The following is a 26868-nucleotide window of genomic DNA, read 5'->3' on the forward strand; positions in this document are numbered from 1 at the left end:
GAGCTAACTAAGGCACAGAGAAATGAAGTGACTTGTCCAAGGTCACACAGCAGACAAGTGGCGAAGCCAATATTACTTCATTTCAGCAATGCTTGAGGGCTTGAAAGGTGGTGTCAAGGTGTTTAAAGATGCTGTGGGGTTCCTTAAAGACAAATACAATTTTCATCCTCTGCTGCCCACAAAATTCTGCATCCTCACCTATTTTGGAATAACATCACTCAGATGACTTGCTTACAACACAGAACATTATATCCAGTGTTCCTATTGCAGCCAGTTAGCATAAATTACCTTAATTGTGACTGGGATTTTATTTAGTATTGACTATTCATCTGTAGCATTCACCTGAATACCTTGAAGAGCAGAGCAAATTTAACTAAAATTTCTCCAGTTACCTGCAAATTATTCTCTGCCTCTGCTGCCTGTGTCTTCAAATATGCTCTGGAGCATTAAAATATGTCAACAAAAGGGAAGTCAAATCTAACCAGAATGCAGTTTATGTTGCTGAATAGTTATATTCAGTGATAATTAGCAATCATCAGCATCTGCCGTAGGGAAGAAATCTGGGTCACTAATATTAATTAGCCAACTCCCAGTAACCCTCAAGTCAACCTCCTGTCTGGATGCTCATTATCGAATTTCTCTGTTCTGCAAATGAATTTCTAAATTATAAGGAAGAAATGAATTTAACATGAGCCAAGATCCAGAAGTATTTTAGAGCGCACACCTCCAATGTGGGAGACTGAAAGAGTCCAGTAGAGAGGTAATGTTCCCCGTTTGTAGAAGCAGCACGGCTTAGTGGAGAGAGCACGGGATTGGGATTCAGAAGGACATGGGTTCTAATCCCCGCTCCACCACTTACCTGCTGTGTGTCATTGAGCAAGGAACTTAACTTCTCTGTATCTCGGTTCCCTCAACCGTAAAATGGAATTTACAACTGTGAACCCCATATGGGATGGGGACTGTGTCCAACCCAATTATCTTGTATCTACCGTAGTGCCTAGTACGGTTCTAGCACACAGTAAGCAGTTAACAAATATCATTATTAAGGATGAAAATGTGGGGAGGTGAATTCTGAAGCGGGGAAAGTTTCCTTGGGAGAGAACAGAGAGGAGGAGTGGAGTGTGTAGACTGGACTGTGGTAGGAGAGTAGTGAGGTAAGGAGGAGGGGGCAAGGTGATTGCTTTAAAGTTGATCGTAAGGAGTTTCTGTCTGATGCAGAGGTTTTGGAAGAGTGGGAAAGCGTGGCCTAAACATTTATCAAAACTCACCTTGAAACATCCAGACTCTAATTCTGATTCTCAAAGCGACTGTCTTTCCGTGACAGGTCAAGCACTTGGTCTACAGACAGTAACCATGGCTCCACGGGATCCCAGAATGAAGACCTGGATGAGGTCGAAAGTAACCCTCGAAAGGGGTACGTACTGGCGTCTAAACTAGGGAATGAGGGGCAGGCAGGTTTTCCGGTTTTCCCTGTGTATGATGGATTAGAACATTATTGGAGAACTAGGATTGTACTTTCCAAGCTCTTAGTACAGTGCTCTCTATTCAGTAAACGCTCAATAAATACAACTGAATGAATAGGGACTGTTTGTCTAATAAAGCGCAGCTATCTGGATAAACCGTGAAGGGAGACTAGAAGAAGCGGATTTTATTTTGTTTTGTTTTGTTCGTTAGGGTATTTGTCAAGTACTTATTATGAGCCAGGAAAAGTACTAAGCGCTAGAACAGAGACAAGGTTGTCAGGTTGGACACAGTCCCTGTCCCGCATGGGACTCATAGTCTTAATCCCATTTTCCAGATGAGGTAACTAACGCACAGAGAACAGAAGTGACTTCCACAAGTCACACCGTAGACAAGTGGTGGAGCCAGGATTAGAACCCAGATCCTTCTGACTCCCAAGCCATGAGGCACGCTGCTTCTCTGCACGTATGCATGTGATGGCATCAGTCAGAATGAAAACACTACAAATACAATTTCTCCTGCACGTCCAGTTCTGAGGGAATGCAGCTCCTGCATTACAGGAGAACTGATGGTCATGGATTCAGATAGATTAAATAGCTTTTGGGTCTGCAAAAAAAATCACCAGCCAGAAAGCTTTGCATTAGTCCTATCCACAAAGGTTAGATTAGATTCTCTTTCTTTTCCTGGTCTTGCTTATCCCTTTTTATCATTCCCCAAATCCCAGACTAAGAAGGAACACAAGTATTTGTCTTTATGTTCAGGTGAGATCATAACAATAATAACAATAATGGATATTGTTAAGCACTTACTATGAACAAAGCACTGTTCTAAGCGCTGGGGGGATACAAGGTGATCAGGTTGTCCCACGGGGGGCTCACAGTCTTAATCCCCATTTTACAGATGAGGTAACTGAGGCTCAGAGAAGTTATGTGACTTACCCAAGGTCACACAGCAGGCATGTGACTGTGTGAGATCCACACAGTCACAATTATCCAGGTTACTCAGTCTTTTACCTGAATCATCTGGCAGACCTGCCAGTAGAGTTCCCCTACAAACACACACTCCCTTGAAAACCGAACAAAATAGGGAAATGTGGAGGAGAGCTTTAATTAATCCCCTGCCTGATTTTCTTTGGCTTCAGACTGATTTCTTTTTGATACTAGATCCGTGGTGCAATCCATAAATATTTTGATGGCTTATATACGTCAGGCTTTGTTTGGAGAATAATATGCATTTTATTTTAACACCAGTAGTGTTAAAGGAGCTGATGCTTGTTGGAAGGAATAGAGAAAAATTATTATCTGCAGGAGCAGGACACTGCTCTCTGATGATTACCCGGGAGCCTGAACTTTTTTTTTTTAATTTATTTCCCCCAACCAGGTCTATCCCAAATTACAGTGATACAAACATCACGAGTAACAGAGAAATCAGTAGTAACAGAGAAACCGGTTCTGAGAGTTCTAGAACGGTAGAAAAGGATGAACTCCATGGCACAAGGTAAGACTTGTTTTTGCTCTTCTACAGTTAATTAATCAATCCATCAATGGTATTTATTGAACACTACTATGTGCAGAACACTGTCCTAAGCACTTGGGAGAGTACAATACAACAGAATTAGCAGACACGTTCCCTGCCCATAATAAGCGTAGTCTACAGAATTGCCCTCCTCACCTTACACTGTGTTCAGGTTTGGTGTCAGACCTCTAAAACTCCCTTTCTCCATTCACAATCAATCAATCAATCAATTGTATTTATTGAGTGCTTACTGTGTGCAGAGCACTGTACTAAGCACTTGGGAAGTACAAGTTGGCAACATATAGAGACGGTCCCTACCCAACAGTGGGCTCACAGTCTAGAAGGGGGAGACAGAGAACAAAACAAAGCATATTAACAAAATAAAATAAATAGAATAGATATGTACAAGTAAAATAAATAAATAGAATAATAAATACGAACAAACATATATACACTATATATATATATTCACTCCACCAGGCATCATATTTTAGGGTGTAATATATTTCATGTGGCTTTAGAATGCCACTATTGTATAGAATAAACTTAATGTGTAAAGCAAAGTAGTGATTGACAACCAAATATTTCAGCAAATTCATCTGACATCTCCCCAAATGAATTCAGCATTCTGAAGATTGACTCATTAGGTTGTAAACCTTTTGAGGGCAAGAATCATGTCTTTTACTTCTATAATAATAATAATGGCATTTAAGCGCTTACTATTCATTCAATCGTATTTATTGAGCACTTACTGTGTGCAGAGCACTGTACTAAGCGCTTGGGAAGTACAAGTTGGCAACATATAGAGACGGTCCCTACCCAACAGTGGGCTCACAGTCTAGAAGAGTGGGCTCACAGTCTAGAAGACGTGCCAAGCACTGTTCTAAGCACGGGGTGGGGGGGATAAAAGGTAATCAGGTTGTCCCGCATGGGGCTCACAGTCTTAATCCCCATTTTACAGATGAGGGAACTGAGGCACAGAGAAGTTAAGTGACTTGCCCAAAGTCACACCGCTGACAAGTGGCAGATCCGGGATTAGAACCCATGACCTCTGACCCCCAAGCCCGGGCTCTTTCCACTGAGTCACGCTGCTTATATGTTCCCTAATCCAGTGTGCTGCATGTGGAAAGAACCCAGTTAGTACTTATATGGTTGATGGCATCCCTCCCTCCTTCCCTGCATCCTGCCCCTCTGTCCTCAATCAATCCATCAATCATTATTATTATTATTATTATTATTAGTAGTAGTAGTAGTAGTAGTATTATATGTGGCGGATCGGGGATTAGAATCCAGGTCCTCCTGACCCCCAAGCCCTGGCTCCATCCAATAGGCCCTGCTGCCCTTTCCCAAGCTGCCGGTACGGCGCTCCACACACAGTAAGCACTCAACTTGTACTTCCCAAGCGCTTAGTGCAGTGCTCTGCACACAGTAAGCGCTCAATAAATACGATTAAATGAATGAATATATATATATGTGCGTGTGTGTTATATATATGACTCTATATATACCTGTATATATGTATATACGTTTGTACATATTTATTACTCTATTTTACTTGTACATATTTATTCTATACATATTTATTCTATTTACTTTATTTTGTTAATATGTTTTGTTTTGTTGTCTGTCTCCCCCTTCTAGACTGTGAACCCGCTGTTGGGTAGGGACCGTCTCTATATGTTGCCAACTTGGACTTCTCAAGCACTTAGTACAGTGCTCTGCACAAAGTAAGCGCTCAATAAATATGATTGAATGAATGAATGAATCAATCGTATTCATTGAGCAATTATTAGTGGCAGAACACCGAGCTAAGTGCTTGGGAGAGTACAATATAAGAGTTGATAAATATCAATCAATCAATCGTATTTATTGAGCGCTTACTGTGCAGAGCACTGTACTAAGCGCTTGGGAAATACAAGTTGGCATCATATAGAGACAGTCCCTACCCAACAGTGGGCTCACAGTCTAAAAGGCGTTCCCTTCCCACAGGGAGCTTACAGTCGGAAAGGGGACACAGACATTCAAACAAATTATTATTATTATTATGAATTACAGATTTGCATGCAAGTGTTGTCGGAATGGGGATGGGTGGGAATAGAGGGTACAAATCCAAGTCCAGTCCTCTACTGGTTTTTTCCTTCTTCCCTGCCTCCTCGGTTTCGTTTTGATTTCTCCATCCATATTCTCCATCCTTTTGTTTCCCTATTTCCCTTCTACTCTCTCAGCACTGACTAACCACCCCATCCAACCCCGACAAACACACACATCATCATCATCATCAATCGTATTTATTGAGCGCTTACTATGTGCAGAGCACTGTACTAAGCGCTTGGGAAGTACAAATTGGCAACATATAGTGACAGTCCCTACCCTACAGTGGGCTCACAGTCTAAAAGATGTGTCTAAAACATGCTGCCTTCTCTCTCTCCAATCTGAAATGAATTTGCCCCCCTTAACTGCAGTGGTGGAGTAATGGTCCTTGGCTTATCTCAGCCATGTTTGATCACAGCTGACCTGGGCTGTGAGTTAACCACCGACACCAAAAACAATCAGGCCAATTTGCCGTCTCGGTTAGAATATACGTAGCGTGGCAAGTGGCTCCATATGGACATGCTCAGATCAGGCCTGGGACTTAGAGTCCACTACAACTACAAGCAATCCATCAATCGCTCAATCAGTTGTACTTATTGAACACTTACCAAGTGCAGAGCACTGTCCTAAGTGCTTGGGAGAGTACAATATAACAAGTCGGTAGACAAGTTCCTTGCCCACAGTGAGCTTACTCCAGCTAGTCCTGGGAGTGTCATTTACCTTCCTAGATTTATTTTTCTAGCTAAAAAAGATGACAAGGGCAGGAAATATTGCTTTTTTCTAGCCAAATGTCAATTATCCTTTGACACGTCAAGCAAGACTGTAAGAAAAAACTTCCTATGAACTTGTCCACAGCCCCTCCCGTTCCCTCTCCCCTTACTGTTGTATGCTACTAATACTGATAAAAATGATGGTATTTTTTAAGCGCTTACTATGTGTCAAGTACTGTTTTAAGCACTGGGGTAGGGAGACAGGAATTAATATAAATAAATAAATTATGGATGTGTGGTGTGGGGCTGAGGAAGGTGGGGTGAATAAAGGGAGCAAATCAGGGTGATGCAGAAGGGAGGGGGAGCAGAGGAAATTCATTCATTCAATCGTATTTATTGAGCGCTTACTGTGTGCGGAGCACTGTACTAAGCGATTGGAAAATACAGTTTGGCAACAGAGACAATCTCTGCCCAACAACTGGCTCACAGTCTAGAAGAGGGAGACAGACAGCAAAACAAAACAAGTAGAGAGGATTATGTTGCCAATTATGTGTCATAATTATGTTGGCAAATTATGTTGCCAATTTGTACTTCCCAAGCGCTTAGTACAGTGCTCTGCACATAGTAAGCGCTCAATAAATACGATTGATGATGATGATGATGATGAGAGGCAATGAGGAAATGAGGGCTTAGGGAAGGCCTCTTGGAGGAGGTGGACTGCAATATTTCGATATTTTGTTCATTTGCTATCATATTTATTTGGAGTTTACTACGTGGAAGACACAGTACAAAGGGCTTGGGGGAATTTAATAAAGTTAGTAGACATGATCCCTGCCCTCAAGAAGCTTACAATCCAGGGAAGGAGGTAGACACTAAATGTAAGCTACAGGCAGAAGAAAGCAAGAGTTTTAAAGACATATGCAAGTGCTACTCGAGGAAGGTGGAACAGTTGTGTCTATGGATACGTTCTACCTACCCCTGTCTCAGATGATTAACTCTAAGAATGGAAACAAATTCCTTCCATTGTTTGAAGAATATTTATCCAATCGTAAGGGCCGAAAGTGGGAATATTTATATCTGGGTATGTAGTCTACCTACCTCTGATTCAGATAAGGAACTTTAAGAATGGGAACAAATTCCTTCCATCGCTTGAAGTACGTTTATCTGATTTTAATGGTCTTCATGGGTTTCTGTTCACCCTTGACAGGTCTGATTTGCACTACAGAGAAAGCTGTGTCACCGAGACCCGCCGCGACCACTCTCCCGTTGGAGAGCACAGAGAACCTTACTGGAATTTGGCAAAGTAAGGGATCCAAAGGCTCCATCTCCCTTTCACTGCCGGGCTGGTTCCCGTTGCCCTCCCGTCCAAACGCTTTCTTAACCACTTCTCAGAACGCATTTCTGATTTTCCTTTTGGAACGCCCCGCTCAAGGAAAGCTCGTGAACTCTGCGGCACCGTTTCGTGTTTGTATTCCTAAATCAAGGAAAATGAATAATGTCGGGAAAGTGACTCCTGGGGAATTGGGGGGGATAAGGGAGAGAGGAGCTGACTCCTGCTAGTCCTGGGTGGGTCATTTACCTTTCTAGATTTATTTTTCTAGCTAAAAAAGATGACAAGGGCTGGAAATATTGCTTTTTTCCAGCCAAATGTCAATTATCCTTTGACATGTCAAGCAAGACTGTAAGAAAATACTTCCTATGAACTTGTCCACAGCCCCTCCCATTCCCTCTCCCCTCACTGTTGTATGCTACTAAAAATGATAAAAATGATGGTATTTTTTAAGTGCTTACTATGTGTCAAGTACTGTTTTAAGCACTGGGGTAGATACGAGTTAATCAGTTTGGGCACAGTCCCTATCCCACATGGGTCTCAAAGTCTTAATTCCCATTTTCCATGGGGAAGCAGCGTGGCTCAGTGGAAAGAGCCTGGGCTTTGGAGTCAGAGGTCATGGGTTCAAATCCCAGCTCCGCCAACTGTCAGCTGTGTGACTTTGGGCAAGTCACTTTACTTCTCTGGGCCTCAGTTACTTCATCTGTAAAATGGGGATTAAAACTGTGAGCACCCCATGGGACAACCTGATCACCTTGTAACCTCCCCAGTGCTTAGAACAGTGCTTTGCACATAGTAAGTGCTTAACAAATGCCATCATTATTATTTTCCAGATGAGGTAACCGAGGCCCAGAGAAGTGAAGTGACTTGTCCAAGGTCACACAGCAGATAGGTGGCAGAGCTGGGATTAGAACCCAGGTCCTTCTGACTCTCAGGCCCATATTCCATCTATTAGGCCACACTGCTTCTGACAGAGAGCTTTGAATAATAATAATAAGAAGAAGAAGAATTGTGGTATTTGTTAAGCCCTTACTATGTGCCAGGCACAGTACTAAGCCCTGAGGCGGATACAAGCAAATAGGGTTGGACACAGTCCCTTTTCCCATGTAAAAATAATAATAATAATGGCATTTATTAAGTACTTACTATGTGCAAAGCACCGTTCTAAGCACTGGGGAGGTTACAAGGTGATCAGGTTGTCCCATGAGGGGCTCACAGTCTTAATTCCCATTTTACAGATGAGGTACTGAGGCACAGAGAAGTGAAGTGCCTTGCCCAAAGTCACACAGCTGACAATTGGCAGAGCCGGGGTTTGAACTCATGATCTCTGACTCCAAAGCCCGGGCTCTTTCCACTAAGCCACACTGCTTCGCTTATCCCCCCACGCTGCTTCCATGTGGAGCTCAGTGGCTCAATCCCCATTTTACAGATGAGATAACTGAGGCACAGAGAAGTTAAGTGACTTGCCCACGGTCACACAGCAGAGAAGTGGCAGAGTCGGGAACAGAACCCATGACCTGAATCCCAGGCTCATGCTCTGTCCACTACGCCACGCTGCTTCTTCGAAAGGACCAGCACCATGGTCCGAAGAACCGTTCTGGGTCCAAATTTCCATTTCTGGGCTTGTTCTCCGGACTGTTCGTCAGAACCACCCTCCAGACCATTTTTTTCCTTTGATCAATCAATCAATCAATCAGTCAATCGTATTTATTGAGCACTTACTGTGTACAGAGCACTGTACTAAGCGCCTGGGAAGTACAAGTTGGCAACATATAGAGACAGTCCCTACCCAACAGCGGGCTCACAGTCTAAAAGGGGGAGACAGAGAACAAAACCAAACATACTAACAAAATTAAATAAATGGAATAGATATGTACAAGTAAAATAAATAAGTAAATAAATAGAGTAATAAATATGTACAAACATATATACATATATACAGGTGCTGTGGGGAAGGGAAGGAGGTAAGATGGGGGGATGGAGAGGAGGTGCATGTATACACACATATATACATGAATACACACAAATACATGCATATATACATGCACACATGCACACATATATACATGCATACATATACACATGCATACACATATACACACACACATATATATATACATGTATGCATATACAAGCATATGTGTATATATGCATGCACACACACATATATACATATGCACATATGTATACATGTATGCATGTATATGTGTGTGCATACATGCATGCATATATATGCATACATATATACATATATCATCATCATCAATCGTATTTATTGAGCGCTTACTATGTGCAGAGCACTGTACTAAGCGCTTGGGAAGTACAAATTGGCAACATATAGAGACAGTCCCTACCCAACAGTGGGCTCACAGTCTAAAAGGGGGAGACAGAGAACAAAACCAAACATACTAACAAAATAAAATAAATAGAATAGAAATGTACAAGTAAAATAAAATATATATTCAGAAGCGCCTAGTACAGTGCTCTGCACACAGTAAGCGCTCAATCAATACGATTGAATGGATGAATGAAGGAGGGGGCTCAGTGTGGGCAGGCCTAATATTGGAATATATTAAGAATATGCGATTGAATGAATGAATGAATAATATTGGAATATATTAAGACTATTAAGACTTGTCCTTCCCAAGCGCTTAGTCCAGTGCTCTGCACACAGTAAGCGCTCAATAAATAGGATTGAATGATGACTTTTCATTTTCAGTAAGGTGAACTCTGACGAGAGCTGCATCACTTCCCCAGATGACCAGTACGGGCGGCCCTTCGACCTGCAGTTCTACAAACCTGGTCCAAACAGCGCGTAAGTAAGAAGTGGCCACCAACCTGGGTTTTCTGCTTCATCTTTCGGCATCCGTGCGTGTTAGCCGTGGTTGGTTGTCCTCTCCATGCCGTGTGAGTTCAAAGCTATGAGAAGCAGCCTAGAGTCCGGGCTTGGAAGCAAGAAGGACCGGGGTTCTAATCCCATCCCCATCACGTGTCTGCTGCGGGACACTAGACAAGTCACTTCCCTTTTTCTGTGCCTCAGTCACCTCATCTGTAAAATGAGGATTTAAACTGGGAGCCCAAATGTGGGACGTGGACCGTGTCCAACCTGAGGAATTATATCTGCCCCGGTGCTTAATATAGTGCCTGGCACATAGTAAGTGCTTAACAAATTAAAAAAAAAAAAAAGCTAAAATGTTCAGAAGCACTGCAGAGTGGACTGGGTTGTTAGCAAGGACCTTCTGCTGATTTAGAAGGAATTCCACACCCAGATTGAGAAGAGAGCAGAGGAAGAATTTGGAAAACCCCCACCCCCCCACCCAAAAAATTCCCCAGTCGACACTTTGGAACTGGTTGACCTAAAATCATCTGTAAAATGGGGATTAAGACTGTGAGCCCCATGTGGGATGCGGCCTGTGTCCAACCTGCTTACATTATATCTAGCTCAGTGCTTAGTATAATACCTTAATATAATACTTGGCACATATCATGAATGAATAGTAAGCGCTTCACAAATACCATTTGAAAAAAACCTAATAATTATCTTAAATAATTACTTATTAATTTGAGAAACTTCATCAATAAGTGTATAAGAGCTCTCTTGTTCCTTGGGCTGTCAGATGGGCAGGGGACCTAGAAATTCATTCATTCATTCAATCGTATTTGTTGAGCACTTACTGTGTGCAGAGCACTGTACTAAGCGCTTGGGAAGTGCAAGTTGGCAACATATAGAGATGGTCCCTACCCAACAACAGGCTCACAGTCTAGAAGGGCGAGACAGACAACAAAACATATATATATATATATATATAATAATATATATAAAACATATCATATATATATAATAATATATATAATATATTATATAATATATTATATATAGTATGTTATAATATATTATATATAATATATTATGTATATAATCATATATATGATTATGACGGTGATGATGAAGATATTATTTCTTATTATTCAAGAAATAATATCTTCATCATCACCATCATAATCATCATCAGTATTTCTGTCTCTTCTCCCTCAGATCCACCTCAACTTTGCCTGTCACCACTACCGAAACTAGGTATGGAGGTCCACCAAATGGGGATGATTCCAATTCAGACCCCACGAGGTAAGAAAAAATACAGTGATCATGGCTAGACCAAAGAGGATAAGAGGGTTTTTAGGGGGAAGAGGGGATGAATGCAGCATTGGTTATTTGGGTAGTTCAGAGTCATATTTAATTAGAGTCTTATTAGAGAAGCAGCGAGGCTCAGTGGCAAGAGCATGGGCTGTGGGGTCAGAGGTCATGGGTTCTAATTCCCGCTCTGCCAGTTGTCAGCTGGGTGACTTTGGCCAAGTCACTTCACTTCTCTATGCCTCAGTTACCTCATCTGTAAAATGGAGATTAAGACTGTGAGCCCCCCGTGGGACAACCTGATCACCTTGTAACCTCCCCAGTGCTTAGAACAGTGCTTTGCACATAGTAAGTGCTTAATAAATGCCATCGTTATTACTATTATTATTACTAAAGCTCATTTTCCCAAGCGTTGGCCTCCAGCAAAAAATGAGATCACATCTTTCATTTATAACAGTGACCAAACTCCCTCAGATGCAAATACCTCATAATTATGAGTGGTAACTTGTTTTTCCGTGGATGAGAACAGACATGCCTTCTGTAGCGAAGCATGGCCTTGGGCATCAGAGGTTCTGGATTCAAATCATTCATTCATTCAGTTGTATTTATTGAGCGCTGTGTATTGTGTGTTACTCTGCACACAGTAAGCGCTCAATAAATACGATTGATTGATTGATTGTGCAGAGCACTGTACTAAGTGCTTGGGAAGTCCAAGTTGGCAACAACTAGAGACGGTCCCTACCCAACAGCGGGCTCACAGTCTAGAAGGGGGAGACAGACAACAAAACAAAACATATTAACAAAATAAAATAAATAGAATAAATACATACAAATAAAATAAAAAATATAGAGTAATAAATACGTACAAACATATATACATATATACAGGTGCTGTGGGGAGGGGAAGGAGGTAAGGCGGGGGGACGGGGAGGGGGCTCAGTCTGGGCTCATTCCAGCGCTTATTCATTCATTCAATCGTATTTATTGAGCGCTTACTGTGTGCAGAGCACTGTACTAAGCGCTTGGGAAGTCCAAGTTGGCAACATCATCATCATCATCATCAATCGTATTTATTGAGCACTTACTATGTGCAGAGCACTGTACTAAGCGCTTGGGAATTACAAATTGGCAACATATAGAGACAGTCCCTACCCAACAGTGGGCTCACAGTCTAAAAGGGGGAGACAGACGACAAAACACATAGACCAAATACAATAAATAGAATAAATATGCACAAGTAAAAGTACAGTAAGTACGCTTAGTACAGTGCCTGGCATTGTAAGCGCTTACCATACGGTTATTAATACTGTACAAGCGAAATCAGGTTGGGCACGGCCCCCTGTCCCACCTGGGGCTCACACTGTTAATCCCCATTTTACAGATGAGGTAACCGAGGCTCAGAGAGTTAAAGTGACCCCTCACTCGGTGAGGTAGACCGGAGGGTGGGGATTGTTTTTTTATATTGTACCCTCCCAAGCGCTTAGTACAGTGCTTTGCACACAGGAAGCTTTCAACGAATAGGATTGAATGAAAGCGGGAAGAAGGCTGGAGGGGTTTTAGTATTAATAAAGCCCCATTTTGCGAGGGCAGGGGAAGTTCTGGCTCCGAACCTGATGCCGGCTAAGACCTGGCATCAAATTTTGGAAGCAATTTCATACCTGAGTTGTCTTTGCTTCTGGTCCCGACTGAGACCGGTCCATTATAGAGAAGCAGCGTGGCTCAGTGGAAAGAGCACAGGCTTTGGAGTCAAAAGTCAGGGGTTCAAACCCCGGCTCCACCAATTGTCAGCTGTGTGACTTTGGGCAAGTCACTTCACTTCTCTGGGCCTCAGTTGCCTCATCTTAATCCTGGCTCCGCCACTTGTCAGCTGTGTGACTTTGGGCCTCAGTTACCTCATCTGTAAAATGGAGACTGAGGCTGTGAGCCCCACAGGGGACAACCTGTTAAACTTGTGTCTATCCCAGTACTTAGAACAATTCTTGGCACATAGTAGGCACTTAACAAATACCGTTATTATTATTATTATTATTATTATTATTATCATTATTTGATTAGCATTTGGAGCTTGGCTATTATCTCCATTGTTAGGGAGTAAACTCTTTGTGAACAGTGAACACATCTACCAACTCTGTTATATTGTATCCTCCCAAACGCTTAGTATAGTGTTCTGCACGCAGTAAGGGCTCGATAAATCCCATTGATTTATGGATTGAGTGGATAAGTGTAGCATGGCATAGCGGATAGAGCACGGGCTTGGGAGTCTGTAGGTCATGGGTTCTAATCCTGACCCCACCACCTGTCTGCTGTGTGACCTTGGGCAAGGCACTTCACTTCTCTGGGCCTCAGTTACCTCATCTGTAAAATGGGGATTGAGACCGTGAGCCCCACCTGGGACGGACTGTGTCCAACTCGATTTGCTTGCGTCCACCCCAGTGCTTCGTACAGTGTCTGGCACATAGTAAGCGCTTAACAAATGCCATCAATATTCTAGCATGAATATGGAGGAAACATCAGGATTCCAGAATAAAGAGGTGCAATGATACTAGTGCCAATATCCTCTCAAATAATGACAATTCATATATATATATACTATACTATATACTATACATACTATACTATATACTATACTATACTATATACTATATTATATACTATATAATATACTATACTATATAGTATACTATACCATATACTATTATATAGTATATTATATAGTATATTCTTGCAAATTAAAGCTTGATTATACTGTAATAATAATAATGATGGCATTTATTAAGCGCAATGTGTAAAGCACTGTTCTTGTACTACCCAAGCACTTAGTACAGTGCTCTGCACATATAAGCGCTCAATAAATATGATTGAATGAACAAATTTAATGATTATATTTCCCTTGGGACTTTTTCCAAGAGGAAAGAAATATAAATGGATCAGAAGACTCCAGGCCAACAAAGGATCAGAGTGCTTTAGGATGAGAATGTCCTGTGCTAAAAGGAAACCGAGAAGACTGAGGGAGAGGTTTAGGCCTGAGAAAGATAGGAAAGGGAGAGAGAAGCTTCTAAAGAGAATAATAATAAATAATGATGGTATTTTTTAAGTGCTTACTTTATGCCAAGCACTGTTCTATGTGCGGGGGCAGATACAAGCTAAACAGGTTATCCCACTTGGGGCTCACAGTCTTAATCCCCATTTTACAGATGATGTAACTGCGGCACAGAGAAGTGAAGTGAGTTGCCCAAAGTCACGTAGCTGGCGGAGGCTGGATTAGAACCCAGGACCTGTGGCGCCCTAGCCCACGCTCTTTCCACTGAGCCACGCTGTTTCTCTAAAGAGAAGGTTTCAGATGGAGTCCCCTGCAGAGAACCTGAACCGGGAGACCTCAGGACGGTCCCTTGTACTTCCCAAGCGCTTAGTACAGTGCTCTGCACACAGTAAGCGCTCAATAAATACGATTGATTGATTGATTGATGGGAAGCCAGCATGGAGATATCGATTATAGCTTGCAGAAGTCCACTCATGCTCTCTCTTCCTGGCCAAACTTGTTACCGTTAGGGCACAGGGTAGTGTGGGATTAGGCAGGAAAGGATGCAGGGGGTTGCAAAAGGCACACCTAAGGGTTTGGAGGTGCAGAACCCACTAGCAGAGGAAGAAACTGCAGCCAGATTGAGCATTGCCACCGGGTGGTTGCCTTGGGGCAGAGAGAGAAATAGAGAGAGACAGAAAGTGAGAGCGAGAAAGAGAAAAAGAAAGAAAGAGAGAAACAGAGAAATTGAGGGAGAGAAAGGGAAAGAAAAAGAAGGTGAATGAGATATGCGAGAGAGAGAGAGAGAGAGAAAGAAAGAAAAGTTTATGTGGTTGGGGAAAAAGTCACTGGGTTGGAGATCATGGGTGAAACAGACTGCAGACACAGAAACAGACTACATTGCACTAATGCATGGTTTGTCCATGCTACATTCATTCAATCGTATTTATTGAGCGCTAACTGTGCAGAGCACTGTACTAAGCGCTTGGGAGGTACAAGTCGGCAACATGTAGAGACGGTCCCTACCCAACAGCGGGCTCACAGTCTACAGCTGACCAGGGACTTGTTTGTTTTGTGGCATTTGTTAAGTGCTTACTAGGTGTGGGCCTGGGAGTATGTACGGGCCTGGGAGAGAAGGTCATGGTTTCTAATCCTGGCACCGCCATGTCTCTGCTGTGTGACTTTGGACAAGTCACTTTACTTCGTTGGGCTCGGTTACCTCATCTGTAAAGTGGAGATTTAGACTGTGAGCCCCACATGGGACAGGGACTGTGTCCAACTCGATTGACTTGTGTCCACCCTAGCACTTAGTACAGTGCTGGCACATAGTAAGCGCTTAACAAATGCCATCATTATTATTATTATTGTTACTATTATTATGTGTCAAGCGCATTTCTAAGCATTGGAGTAAAAACAAGTTTCTCAGGTTGGACACAGTCTCTTGGTGTGGCTCAGGGGAAAGAGCCCGGGCTTGGGAATCAGAGGTCATGGGTTCTAATCTCAGTTCCACAACTTATCAGCTGTGTGACTGTGGGCAAGTCACTTCACTTCTCTGTGCCTCAGTTACCTCATCTGTAAAATGGGGATTAAGACTGCGAGCTCCATGTGGGACAACCAGATTACCTTGGATCCGCTCCAGCGCTTAGAACACTGCTTGACACATAGTAAGTGCTTAACAAACGCCATCATTATTATTATTATTATTATTATCCCAAATGGGGATCACAGTCTAAATAGGAGGGAGTAGGATTTAATCCCCATTTTATTGTTGAGGTATCTGAGGCACAGAGAAGTGAAGTGACTTGCTCAGGGTCACACAGCAAACAGTTGACAGAGACAGGATTAGAAACCAGGTCCTCTGTCTCCCAGGCTCTTGCTCTTGCCATTAGGCCGCACTGCTTCACGTCGCTGCCCTTTAATCAATCTATCAGCAGTACTTATTGAGCACCTATGGTGCTCAGAGCACTGTGGTAAGCAATTGGAAAGGTTCAAAATTGACTGAGGAGACATCAGTCAGCCGTATTGAGCTCTTACTGTGCGCAGAACACTGTTCTAAAGGCTTGGGAGAGAACAAGGCAACAGAGTTGGGAGGCAACATGGTCCCTGCCCACAGTGAAACACGATGCTTGTCCTAGAGGAGCTTTTCAAACCTAGGGGGAGAAACAGTAAAATAATTTGCAAATGGAAAGGGGAAAGGGGCTGTGTAGTTAGTTGCTTTAGTAGTAGGATTTGCGAGTTATTTATGCAGAAGGGCAGTGGGAGGTTGGATGTATACAAAAAAGTACCGAAGTGGTTGTTTGGGGTTATAGCCTGGGCAGAACAGGTAATAATAATAATAATAATAATGGTATTTGTTAAGTAGTAGGATTTGCAAGTTATTTATACAGAGGGGCAGTGGGAGGTTGGATGTATACAAAAAAGTACTGAAGTGGTTGTTTGGGGTTATAGCCTGGGGAGAACAGGTAATAATAATAATAATAATGGTATTTGTTAAACTCTTACTATGTGCCAAGCACTGTTCTAAGCGCTGGGGAAGATACAAGGTAATCAGATTGTCCCACGGGGGGGCTCACTGTCTTTATCACCATTTTACAGATGAGGCAACTGAGACTCAGAGAATAATAATAATAATAATGGTATTTGTTAAGTGCTTACTATGTGCCAAGCACTGTTCTAAGCACTGGGGAAGATAGAAGGTAATCAGGTTGTCCCACGTGGGGCTCACAGTCTTTATCGCCATTTTACAGATGCTAATCAGGGAAGGCCTCCTAGAGGAAAAGGATTTGAAGATGGGGAGAAATGTGGATAACAATCCTCACAACAATCAATCCTCACAAAAAAAGAAATGACCATAGTGGAAAGAGCACGGGCTCGGGAGTCAGAGGACCTGGTTTCTAATTCTAATTAGAATCCCGGCGGTGTAAACTTGGACAGGTCACTTGACTTCTGTGCCTCAATTACCTCATCTGTAAAATGGGGATTAAGACAGTGAGCCCCATCTGAGAGATGAGCTATGTCCAATTTTATTAGTTTGCATTTACCCCAGCGCAGCCCCCTCCTTCCTCTCCAACCCCCGGCCTTACCTCCTTCCCTTCCCCACAGCACCTGTATATATGTATATATGTTTGCACGGATTTATGACTCTATTTATTTTACTTGTACATATCTATTCTATTTATTTTATTTTGTTAATATGTTTTGTTCTCTGTCTCCCCCTTCTAGACTGTGAGCCCACTGTTGGGTAGGGACCGTCTCTCTATGTTGCCAACTTGTACTTCCCAAGCGCTTAGTCCAGTGCTCTGCACCCAGTAAGCGCCCAATAAATACGATTGATTGATTAGAGAAGCAGCGTGGCTCAGTGGAAAGAGCCCGGGCTTTGGAGTCGGAGGTCGTGGGTTCAAATCCCGGCTCCGCCAACTGTCAGCTGTGTGGCTTTGGGCAAGTCATTGAACTTCTCTGTGCCTCAGTTCCCTCAGCTGTAAAATGGGGATTAAAACTGCGAGCCCCCCGTGGGACAACCTGATCACCTTGTAACCTCCGCAGAGCTTAGAACAGTGCTTTGCACATATAGTAAGCGCTTAACAAATACCATCATTATTATTATTATTAATACAGTGCCTGGCACATAGTAAGCGCTTAACAAATACCATCATTATTACTATTATTATTAATACAGTGCCTGGCACATAGTAAGCGCTTAACAAATACCATCATTATTACTATTATTATTAATACAGTGCCTGGCACATAATATGTGCTTAACAAACACCACTAAAAAAAAAACCAACACAAGAAACCTTTTATTTTTGTTGAATCCTGACCTCTTCCCGACAACTGGAGACTGTTGCAGGCTCAGCTGGGCAACGACGATGAGCTTCTTCGTTCTTTCATAGGACGCCTACCAGTTATGGAGAGAAAAGCGTGACCGTCACCTCCAGAGAGACCAGGCTGGACGCTCCTCTGGCTGGCAACCGGCCCGATCCCACCGCGTCCGATCCCCATTTCAGGGAATGCAGTGTCACCGCCACGGACCCTACTCGCCGAGGATCCCCTCAGCCCGGCAACCTCGATCCCAGTGCTAGGAGGTAACTGGGATGAGCCTGCCAAACTGGGCCTGAGGAGCTGTGGAAAAAGGCCGTCGAGGGCAGGTGTTCTGTATAATGAGTCTTTTTGCTCCCTCTGGGGTTCTTGTTTCCCAGGCCGCTCATTCGTTCATTCAATCGTCTTTATTGAGCGCTTACTGTGTGCAGAGCACTGTGCTAAGCGCTTGGAAAGTTCAATTCGGCAGCAATAGAGACAGCGTTCGGTGCATGGGTCATCCTCACTGTGAGTCCGTGGATGTCTCAAGGGAGGATTGGGTCATTAAAGGCTACAGGTCTACACCCATATAAAAAGTCAGTCCATTTTATTTACTGGGAACAAATGATAATAATAATAATTGTGGTATCTGTTAAGCTCTTACGATAATAATAATAATAATAATGAGAAGCAGCATGGCTCATTGGAAAGAGCACGGGCTTTGGAGTCAGAGGTCATGGGTTTGAATCCCCACTCCGCCTATTGTCAGCTGTGTGACTTTGGGCAAGTCACTTCACTTCTCTGTGCCTCAGTTCCCTCATCTGTGAAATGGGGATTAAGACTGTGAGCCCCCCTGTGGGACAACCTGATCACCTTGTAACCTCCCCAGCACTTAGAACAGTGCTTTGCACATAGTAAGCGCTTAATAAATGCCATTATTATTATTATTAATGACATTTATTAAGTGCTTATTATGTGCAAAGCACTGTTCTAAGCTCTGGCGAGGCTGCAAGGTGATCAGGTTATTCATTCATTCATTCATTCAGTTGTATTTATTGAGCACTTACTGCGTGCAGAGCACTGTACTAAGCGCTTGGGAAGTACACTTTGGCAACATATAGAGATGGTCCCTACCCAACAGTGGGTCCCACGGGGGGCTCTCAGTCTTAATCCCCATTTTACAGATGAGGTAACTGAGGCACAGAGAAGTGAAGTGACTTGCCCAGAGTCACACAGCTGACAGTTGGTGGAGCCAGAATTGGAACCCATGACCTCTGACTCCAATTGATCAATCAATCATATTTATTGAGTGCTTACTGTGTGCAGAGCACTGTACTAAGCGCTTGGGAAGTACAAGTCGGCAACACATAGAGACAATCCCTACCCAACAGTGGGCTCACAGTCTAGAAGGGGGAATAATGATGGCATTTGTTAAGTGCTTACCATGTGCAAAGCACTGTTCTAAGCGCTGGGGGGATACAAGGTGATCAGGTTGTCCCATGGGGGGCTCACAGTCTTAATCCCCATTTTACAGATGAGGTAACTGAGGCTCAGAGAAGTGAAGTGGAGCCGGAATTCGAACCCATGATCTCTGACTCCAAAGCCCGTGCTCTTTCCACTGAGCCACGCTGCTTCTCTATATGCCAGATACTGTACTAAGCACTGGATTAGATACAAGCAAATTGGGTTGCACACAATCCCTGCCCCGTGTGGGGCTCAATCCCCATTTTACAGATGAGATAACTGAGGCACAGAGAAGTTAAGTGACTTGCCCATGGTCACACAGCAGAGAAGTGGCAGAGCGGGGATTAGAACCCATAACCTTCTGATTCCCGGGCTCCTCCTCTATGCACTACACCTTGCCACTGATACCTGCTGAAATGTATAAGATTGGGCCCTCTTCAAAAAATCCTTCAAGTTCCCCATGACCAGTTGTAACCAAAGTACCGAATATTTATTTTTTGGCTGTTAATTTTGCAGCTATTGTTTATTGATCACTCATTCAGCTCTTGTTAAACCGTTTCTATCTTTGCCTCGGAAGTGACGCTTTGAGTGTAAAATATTAAAGAAAGTGAAAGGTGGAGCAGATAAAGTGATCTTTAGTTCAGTCATTTCTGCTCCAAAGGAGAGTTCAGTTCTCAAATAATCTACTGCCAAATGCCTCTGAATTACTACTGTGTTCATTTTCTCCCCCTTCTAGACCGTGAGCCCGTTGTTGGGTAGGGACCGTCTCTATATGTTGCCGATTTGTACTTCCCAAGCGCTTAGTACAGTGCTCTGCACACAATAGCGTGGCTCAATGGAAAGAGCACGAGCTTGGGGGTCAGAGGTCAATCAATCAATCAATCAATCGTATTTATTGAGCGCTTACTATGTGCGGAGGTCATAGGTTCAAATCCCGGCTCTGCCAGCTGTCAGCTGTGTGACCTTGGGCAAGTCACTTAACTTCTCTGCGCCTCAGTTACCTCATCTGTAAAATGGGGATTAAGACTGTGAGCCCCGAGGGGGACAACCTGATCACCTTGTATCCTCCCCAGCGTTTAGAATAGTGCTTTGCACATAGTAAGCACTTAACAAATGTCATTATTATTAGTATTATTATTATTAAATATGATTGAATGTATGAATGAATTAATTTCCCAATCAATCATATTTATTGAATGCTTACTGTGTCAGTCAATCATATTTATTGAGAGCTTCTTATGTGCAGAGCACTATACTAAGCACTTTGGGAGCGTACAGCACAACAATATAACAGACACATTCCCTGCCCACAGCCGGCTTTCCCACAGCTTTAACTTTTTCAAACACCGAGAAACTACAACATTCCTTTGAATAAGATGTTTGATCTCAGAAAGGGAATATGAATGAAGACGGAACCGTAATTTCAATGTGTCCCAAAGGCTCAGACTGTTTAATCACGATATCATTGTTATCAAGGCCCTGCTGAGAGCTCACCTCCTCCAAGAGGCCTTCCCAGACTGAGCCCCTTCCTTCCTCTCCCCCTCATCCCCCTCTCCATCCCCCGCATCTTACCTCCTTCCCTTCCCCACAGCACCTGTATATATGTATATATGTTTGTACATATTTATTACTCTATTTATTTATTTATTTATTTATTTTACTTGTACATATCTATTCTATTTATTTTCTTTTGTTAGTATGTTTGGTTTTGTTCTCTGTCTCCCCCTTTTAGACTGTGAGCCCACTGTTGGGTAGGGACTGTCTCTAGATGTTGCCAATTTGTACTTCCCAAGCGCTTAGTACAGTGCTCTGCACATAGTAAGCACTCAATAAATATGATTGATTGATTGATTATCCAGTTAAGAGGATCACTACAGAGCCAGTCTGAAAATCCATTTTGCCCCTTCAGATTTGAGTTGTGGGAGAGTTCAGGTTTCATAAGATTTTTTTTTCCTACCTTATCAAATACTGTAATTCAGGGGAGAGAAGCAATTATAATAATAATAATGAGGATGGTATTTGTAAAGTGCTTACTACGTGTCAAGCACTGTTCTAAGCGCTGAGGGAGATACAAGGTAATCAGGTTGTCCCATGTGGAGCTCACAGTCTTTAATCCCCATTTGACAGATGAGGTAACTGAGGTACAGAGAAATGAAGTGACTTGCCCCAAGTCACACAGCTGACAAGTGTCAGCTAGACTGTGAGCCCACTGTTGGATAGGGACCATCTCTGTATGGTGCCAACTTGTACTTCCCAAGCACTTAGTACAGTGCTCTGCGCACTGTAAGCACTCAATAAATATGATTGAATGAATGAATGAATGAAAGTGGTGGAGCAGGGATTAGAACCCATGACCTCTGACTCTTTCCACTGAGCCACGCTGATGCTTCTCTTATATGGTGATTATACCACCACCAGTACTACCACTACTACCAGAGAAGCAGCGTGGCTCAATGGATAGAGCCCGGGCTTTGGAGTCAGAGGTCATGGGTTCATATCCCGGCTCCGCCAACTGTCAGCTGTGTGACTTTGGGCAAGTCACTTAACTTCTCTGGGCCTCAGTGACCTCATCTGTAAAATGGGGATTAAGACTGCAAGCCCCCTGTGGGGCAACCTGATCACCTTGTAACCTCCCCAGTGCTTAGAACAGTGCTTTGCACATAGAAAGCGCTTAACAAATGCCATCATTATTTTATTTGGAGAAGCAGCGTGGCTCAGTGGAAGGAGCCCAGGCTTTGGAGTCAGAGGTCATGGGTTCATATCTTGGCTCTGCCAACTGTCAGCTGTGTGACTTTGGGCAAGTCATTTGATTTCTCTGTGCCTCGGTGACCTCATCTGTAAAATGGGGATTAAGACTGTGAGCCCCCCGTGGGACAACCTGATCGCTTGTAACCTCCCCAGTGTTTAGAACAGTGCTTTGCACATAGTAAGCGCTTAATAAATGCTATTATTATTACCACACATATTGATTCATTCAATCATATTTATCGAGCGCTTAGTGTGTGCAGAGCACTGTACTAAGCGCTTGGGAAGTCCAAGTTGACAACATATAGAGACGGTCCCTACCCAACAGTGGGCTCACAGTCTAGAAATCTTTTATGACCACCCTTCTCCCACTGATAACAATTCTGATCCAAACTGTGCTAAGTAGGGAAGGGGGCGGGGAAGGGAAGGAAACATGGGTGCCTTTTTCTGGCTGGAAGGAGAGGAGTATAGACAGTAAACTCCCTCTAAACTGTAAGCTCACTGAGGGCAGGGAATGTGTCTACCAACTCTGCTATATGAAGTCACAGAGTTCCTTCCTCTCCCCCTCGCCCCCCTCTCCATCCCCCCATCTTACCTCCTTCCCTTCCCCACAGCACCTGTATATATGTATATATGTTTGTACATATTTGTTACTCCATTTATTTATTTATTTATTTATTTATTTATTTATTTTACTTGTACATATCTATTCTATTTATTTGATTTTGTTAGTATGTTTGGTTCTGTTCTCTGTCTCCCCCTTTTAGACTGTGAGCCCACTGTTGGGTAGGGACTGTCTCTATATGTTGCCAACTTGGACTACCCAAGCGCTTAGTACAGTGCTCTGCACACAGTAAGGGCTCAATAAATACGATTGATGATGATGATGATGATGGTACCTCTTGATCTTGACTCCTGTTCTCTGAAGCAGGAAGACCTCACTTCTGATTCACTCATTCAGTTTGTTCGATCGTATTTACTGGAGGCTTATCGTGTTACAAGCACTGTACTAAGCGCTTGGGAGAGTACATTATAGCAATAATCAGACAGATTCCCTGTCCACAAAGACCTTACAGTCTAGCCTACTTCAACCCCTATCTTAAAAGTCCCACAGAGAAGCAAATGCCGTGACCAACTCTGCTTCATTATACCTTAGAATTTTGTTTTTTTACAGTATTTGTTGAGCACTTACTATGTGCCAAGCACTGTTCTAAGCACTGGGTAGATACAAAGTAATCAGGTTGGACGCTGTCCATGTCCCACCCTGGGCTCACGGTCTTAATCCCCATTCTACAGTTGAGGTCACTGAGGCACAGAGAAGTTAAGTGAATTGTCCAAGAGCACACAGCAGACAAGCGGCAGAGCCACAGTCTATTATCAGAGAAGCAGCGTGGCTCAGTGGAAAGATGTGCTTGGCACAGAGTAAGTGCTTAATAAATCATCATCAATCGTATTTATTGAGCGCTTACTATGTGCAGAGCACTGTACTAAGCGCTTGGGAAGTACAAATTGGCAACACATAGAGACGGTCCCTACCCAACAGTGGGCTCACAGTCTAAAAGTCTAATAAATAATAAAAGTCTCACAGTCTAATAAATGCCACAGTCAGTTGGCTTATTGGGAAGAGCACGGGCTTGGTAGTCAGAGGATCATCATCATCATCATCATCAATCGCATTTATTGAGCGCTTACTATGTGCAGAGCACTGTACTAAGCGCTTGGGAAATACAAATTGGCAACATATAGAGACAGTCCCTACCCACCAGTGGGCTCACAGTCTAAAAGGGGGAGACAGAGAACAAAACCAAACATACTAACAAAATAAAATAAATAGAATAGATGTGTACAAATAAAATAAATAAATAAATAAATAGAGTAATAAATAGGTACAAACATATATACATATATACAGGTGCTGTGGGGAAGGGAAGGAGGTAAGATGGGGGGATGGAGAGGGGGACGAGGGGGAGAGGAAGGAAGGAGAGGATGTGAGTTTTAATCCCGACTCCACCACTTGTCTGCTGTGTGACCTTGGGCAAGTCACTTAACTTCTCTGCGCTTCAGTTACTTCATTTGTAAAATGAGGATTAAACCTACCAGCCGCTTGCGGGACAACCCAATTAGCTTGGATCTACCCCCACGCTTAGAATAGTGCTTGGCACATGGTAAGCGCTTAACAAATACCATTATTAATATTATAATTATTATTATTATTAGCCAGCCTGGACTCTGAAGATCTAGCTGGAGGCCAGCTCCCCAAGAAGCCAGGCCATGTTTAGAAACAATTCAACAATTTGGTGCCAATTTGGACTCCAGGTTTGGAGTCTGGTTCTTAATCCGTAGCCCTGAACACAGTAAGCGTTCATGATCTCCCATTAATAATAATAATAATAATAATGATGGCATTTGCTAAGCGCTTACTATGTGCAAAGCACTGTTCTAAGCACTGGGGGGATACAATGGGATCAAGTTGTCCCACGTGGGGCTCACAGTCTTAATCCTCATGTTACGGATGAGGTAACTGATTCAATGAACTGATCAATGAATCCCATTGATTGATTCGTTCTGGATTCATTCATTCATTTCATTCAATCGTATTTATTGAGAGCTTACTGTGTGCAGAGCACCGTACTAAGCACATGGGAAGTACAAATCAGCAACATATAGAGATGGCCCCTACCCAACAACGGGCTCACAATCAATCAATCAATCAATCGTATTTATTGAGCGCTTACTGTGTGCAGAGCACCGTACTAAGCGCTTGGGAAGTACAAGTTGGCAACATATAGAGACAGCCCCTACCCAACAGCGGGCTCAAAGTCTAGAAGGGGGAGACAGACAACGAAACAAAGCAAGTAGATAGGTGTCAATGCCATCAGAATAAATAGAATTATAACTATATGCACGTCATTAATAAAATAAAGTAAATATGTACAAATAAAATAAATAGAGTAATAAATGTGTACAAATAAATACAAGGTGGGACATGCAAACCGGAGCTCCTGGGTTGACTTCACAATACTCCAGAATTCCAAGGGGGAATCTTCTTGTCCAGGATTACCTGACACTAGGCAAGACTCCCTCTCTGGATCTTCCCCTCTTGACTGGAAGCTCATGATGGGCAGGGAATGTGTCCGTTTATTGCTCTATTGTACCTTCCCAAGCTCTTAGTACAGTGCTCCGTGCACCGTTAGTGCTCAGTAGATACAACTGAAGGAATGAATGAATCCATAGCCTTACCCCTAAATCAATCAATCAATCAATCGTATTTATTGAGCGCTTACTGTGTGCAGAGCACTGTACTAAGCGCTTGGGAAGTACAAGTTGGCAATAGATACAACTGAAGGAATGAATGAATCCATACCCTTACCCCTAAATCAATCAATCAATCAATCGTATTTATTGAGCGCTTACTGTGTGCAGAGCACTTTACTAAACGCTTGGGAAGTACAAGTTGGCAACATATAGAGACAGTCCCTACCCAACAGTGGGCTTGCAGTCTAAAAGGGGGAATTTTTAAATTCCTAAATCTCTGGAGAGAGGAGCAGAGGGACATTCTTCGATAAGATATTTGATCGCATCTGGAGCTTTGCCATTCATTTAACACTGACTTGTTAAATAGCCTTAGGACAAGTCACCACTTTCTTCTTGATATTTTCCCTAGGTAAAATAAGAATAATTTTAAGTGTGACTTACCAACATCACAAGGATTTAGTGAGATTGAAAGAGATTGAGTTTGAACCATGTGACGAGTACCATAAAAAATGGCCCTAGATAAGATGCAACTAATTATGCTGCCAGATTCTCTCATCTCATTGACTTCAGTAAATGATTCAGCCGAGCCCACACAGTCCAAATAGTCGACTTATCTATCTCCCATTCAAGCTTCTTCTGAAATGGAGGATTATGCCCCAGTAGCTGTGCTTTTTAAGTTTTTGTTATCAATCAATTAATCAATCGTATTTATTGAGCGCTTTACTGTGTGCAGAGCACTGTACTAAGCGCTTGGGAAGTACAAGTCAGCAACACATAGAGACAGTCCCTACCCAACAGCGGGCTCACAGTCTAGAAGGGGGAGACAGAGAACAAACCCAAACATACTAACAAAATAAAATAAATAGAATAGATACGTACAAGTAAGATAAATAAATAGAGTAATAAATATGTACAAACATATATACATATATACAGGTGCTGTGGGGAAGGGAAGGAGGTAAGATGGGGGGGATGGAGAGGGGGACGAAGGGGAGAGGAAGGAAGGGGCTCAGTCTGGGAAGGCCTCCTGGAGGAGGTGAGCTCTCAGTAGGGCCTTAAACCTTGGCGAATGCGGGCATCGATCCCGCTACCTCTCACATGCTAAGCGAGCACTCTACCATTTGAGCTAATTCCCCTTGCATCTAGATAAGATGCAACTAATTATGCTGCCAGATTCTCTCATCTCATTAAATGATTCAGCCGAGCCCACACAGTCCAAATAGTCGACTTATCTATCTCCCATTCAAGCTTCTTCTGAAATGGAGGATTATGCCCCAGTACCTGTGCTTTTTAAGTTTTTGTGATGGTTATTAAAAGTTTTATTGAGGTCACATCTCCTCCAAGAGGCCTT

The 26868-nt window shown here is 42.9% G+C and overlaps 1 protein-coding gene across 1 annotated transcript in view; it reads left to right on the forward strand.

The window, feature by feature from the left end:
• The window catches only part of ZNF185 (zinc finger protein 185 with LIM domain), a 150285-nt gene that overhangs the window by 101548 nt on the left and 21869 nt on the right, over positions 1–26868 (forward strand). The window contains exons 22-27 of the mRNA XM_038748610.1: positions 1325–1414; positions 2842–2958; positions 6985–7080; positions 9827–9922; positions 11144–11230; positions 18149–18340. Of these exons, the coding sequence (XP_038604538.1) occupies positions 1325–1414; positions 2842–2958; positions 6985–7080; positions 9827–9922; positions 11144–11230; positions 18149–18340 (678 nt within the window). The remainder of the gene's footprint in view (positions 1–1324; positions 1415–2841; positions 2959–6984; positions 7081–9826; positions 9923–11143; positions 11231–18148; positions 18341–26868) is intronic.

This window comes from Tachyglossus aculeatus, chromosome 6 (assembly GCF_015852505.1).
Source record: "Tachyglossus aculeatus isolate mTacAcu1 chromosome 6, mTacAcu1.pri, whole genome shotgun sequence".
NCBI lineage: Eukaryota > Metazoa > Chordata > Mammalia > Monotremata > Tachyglossidae > Tachyglossus > Tachyglossus aculeatus.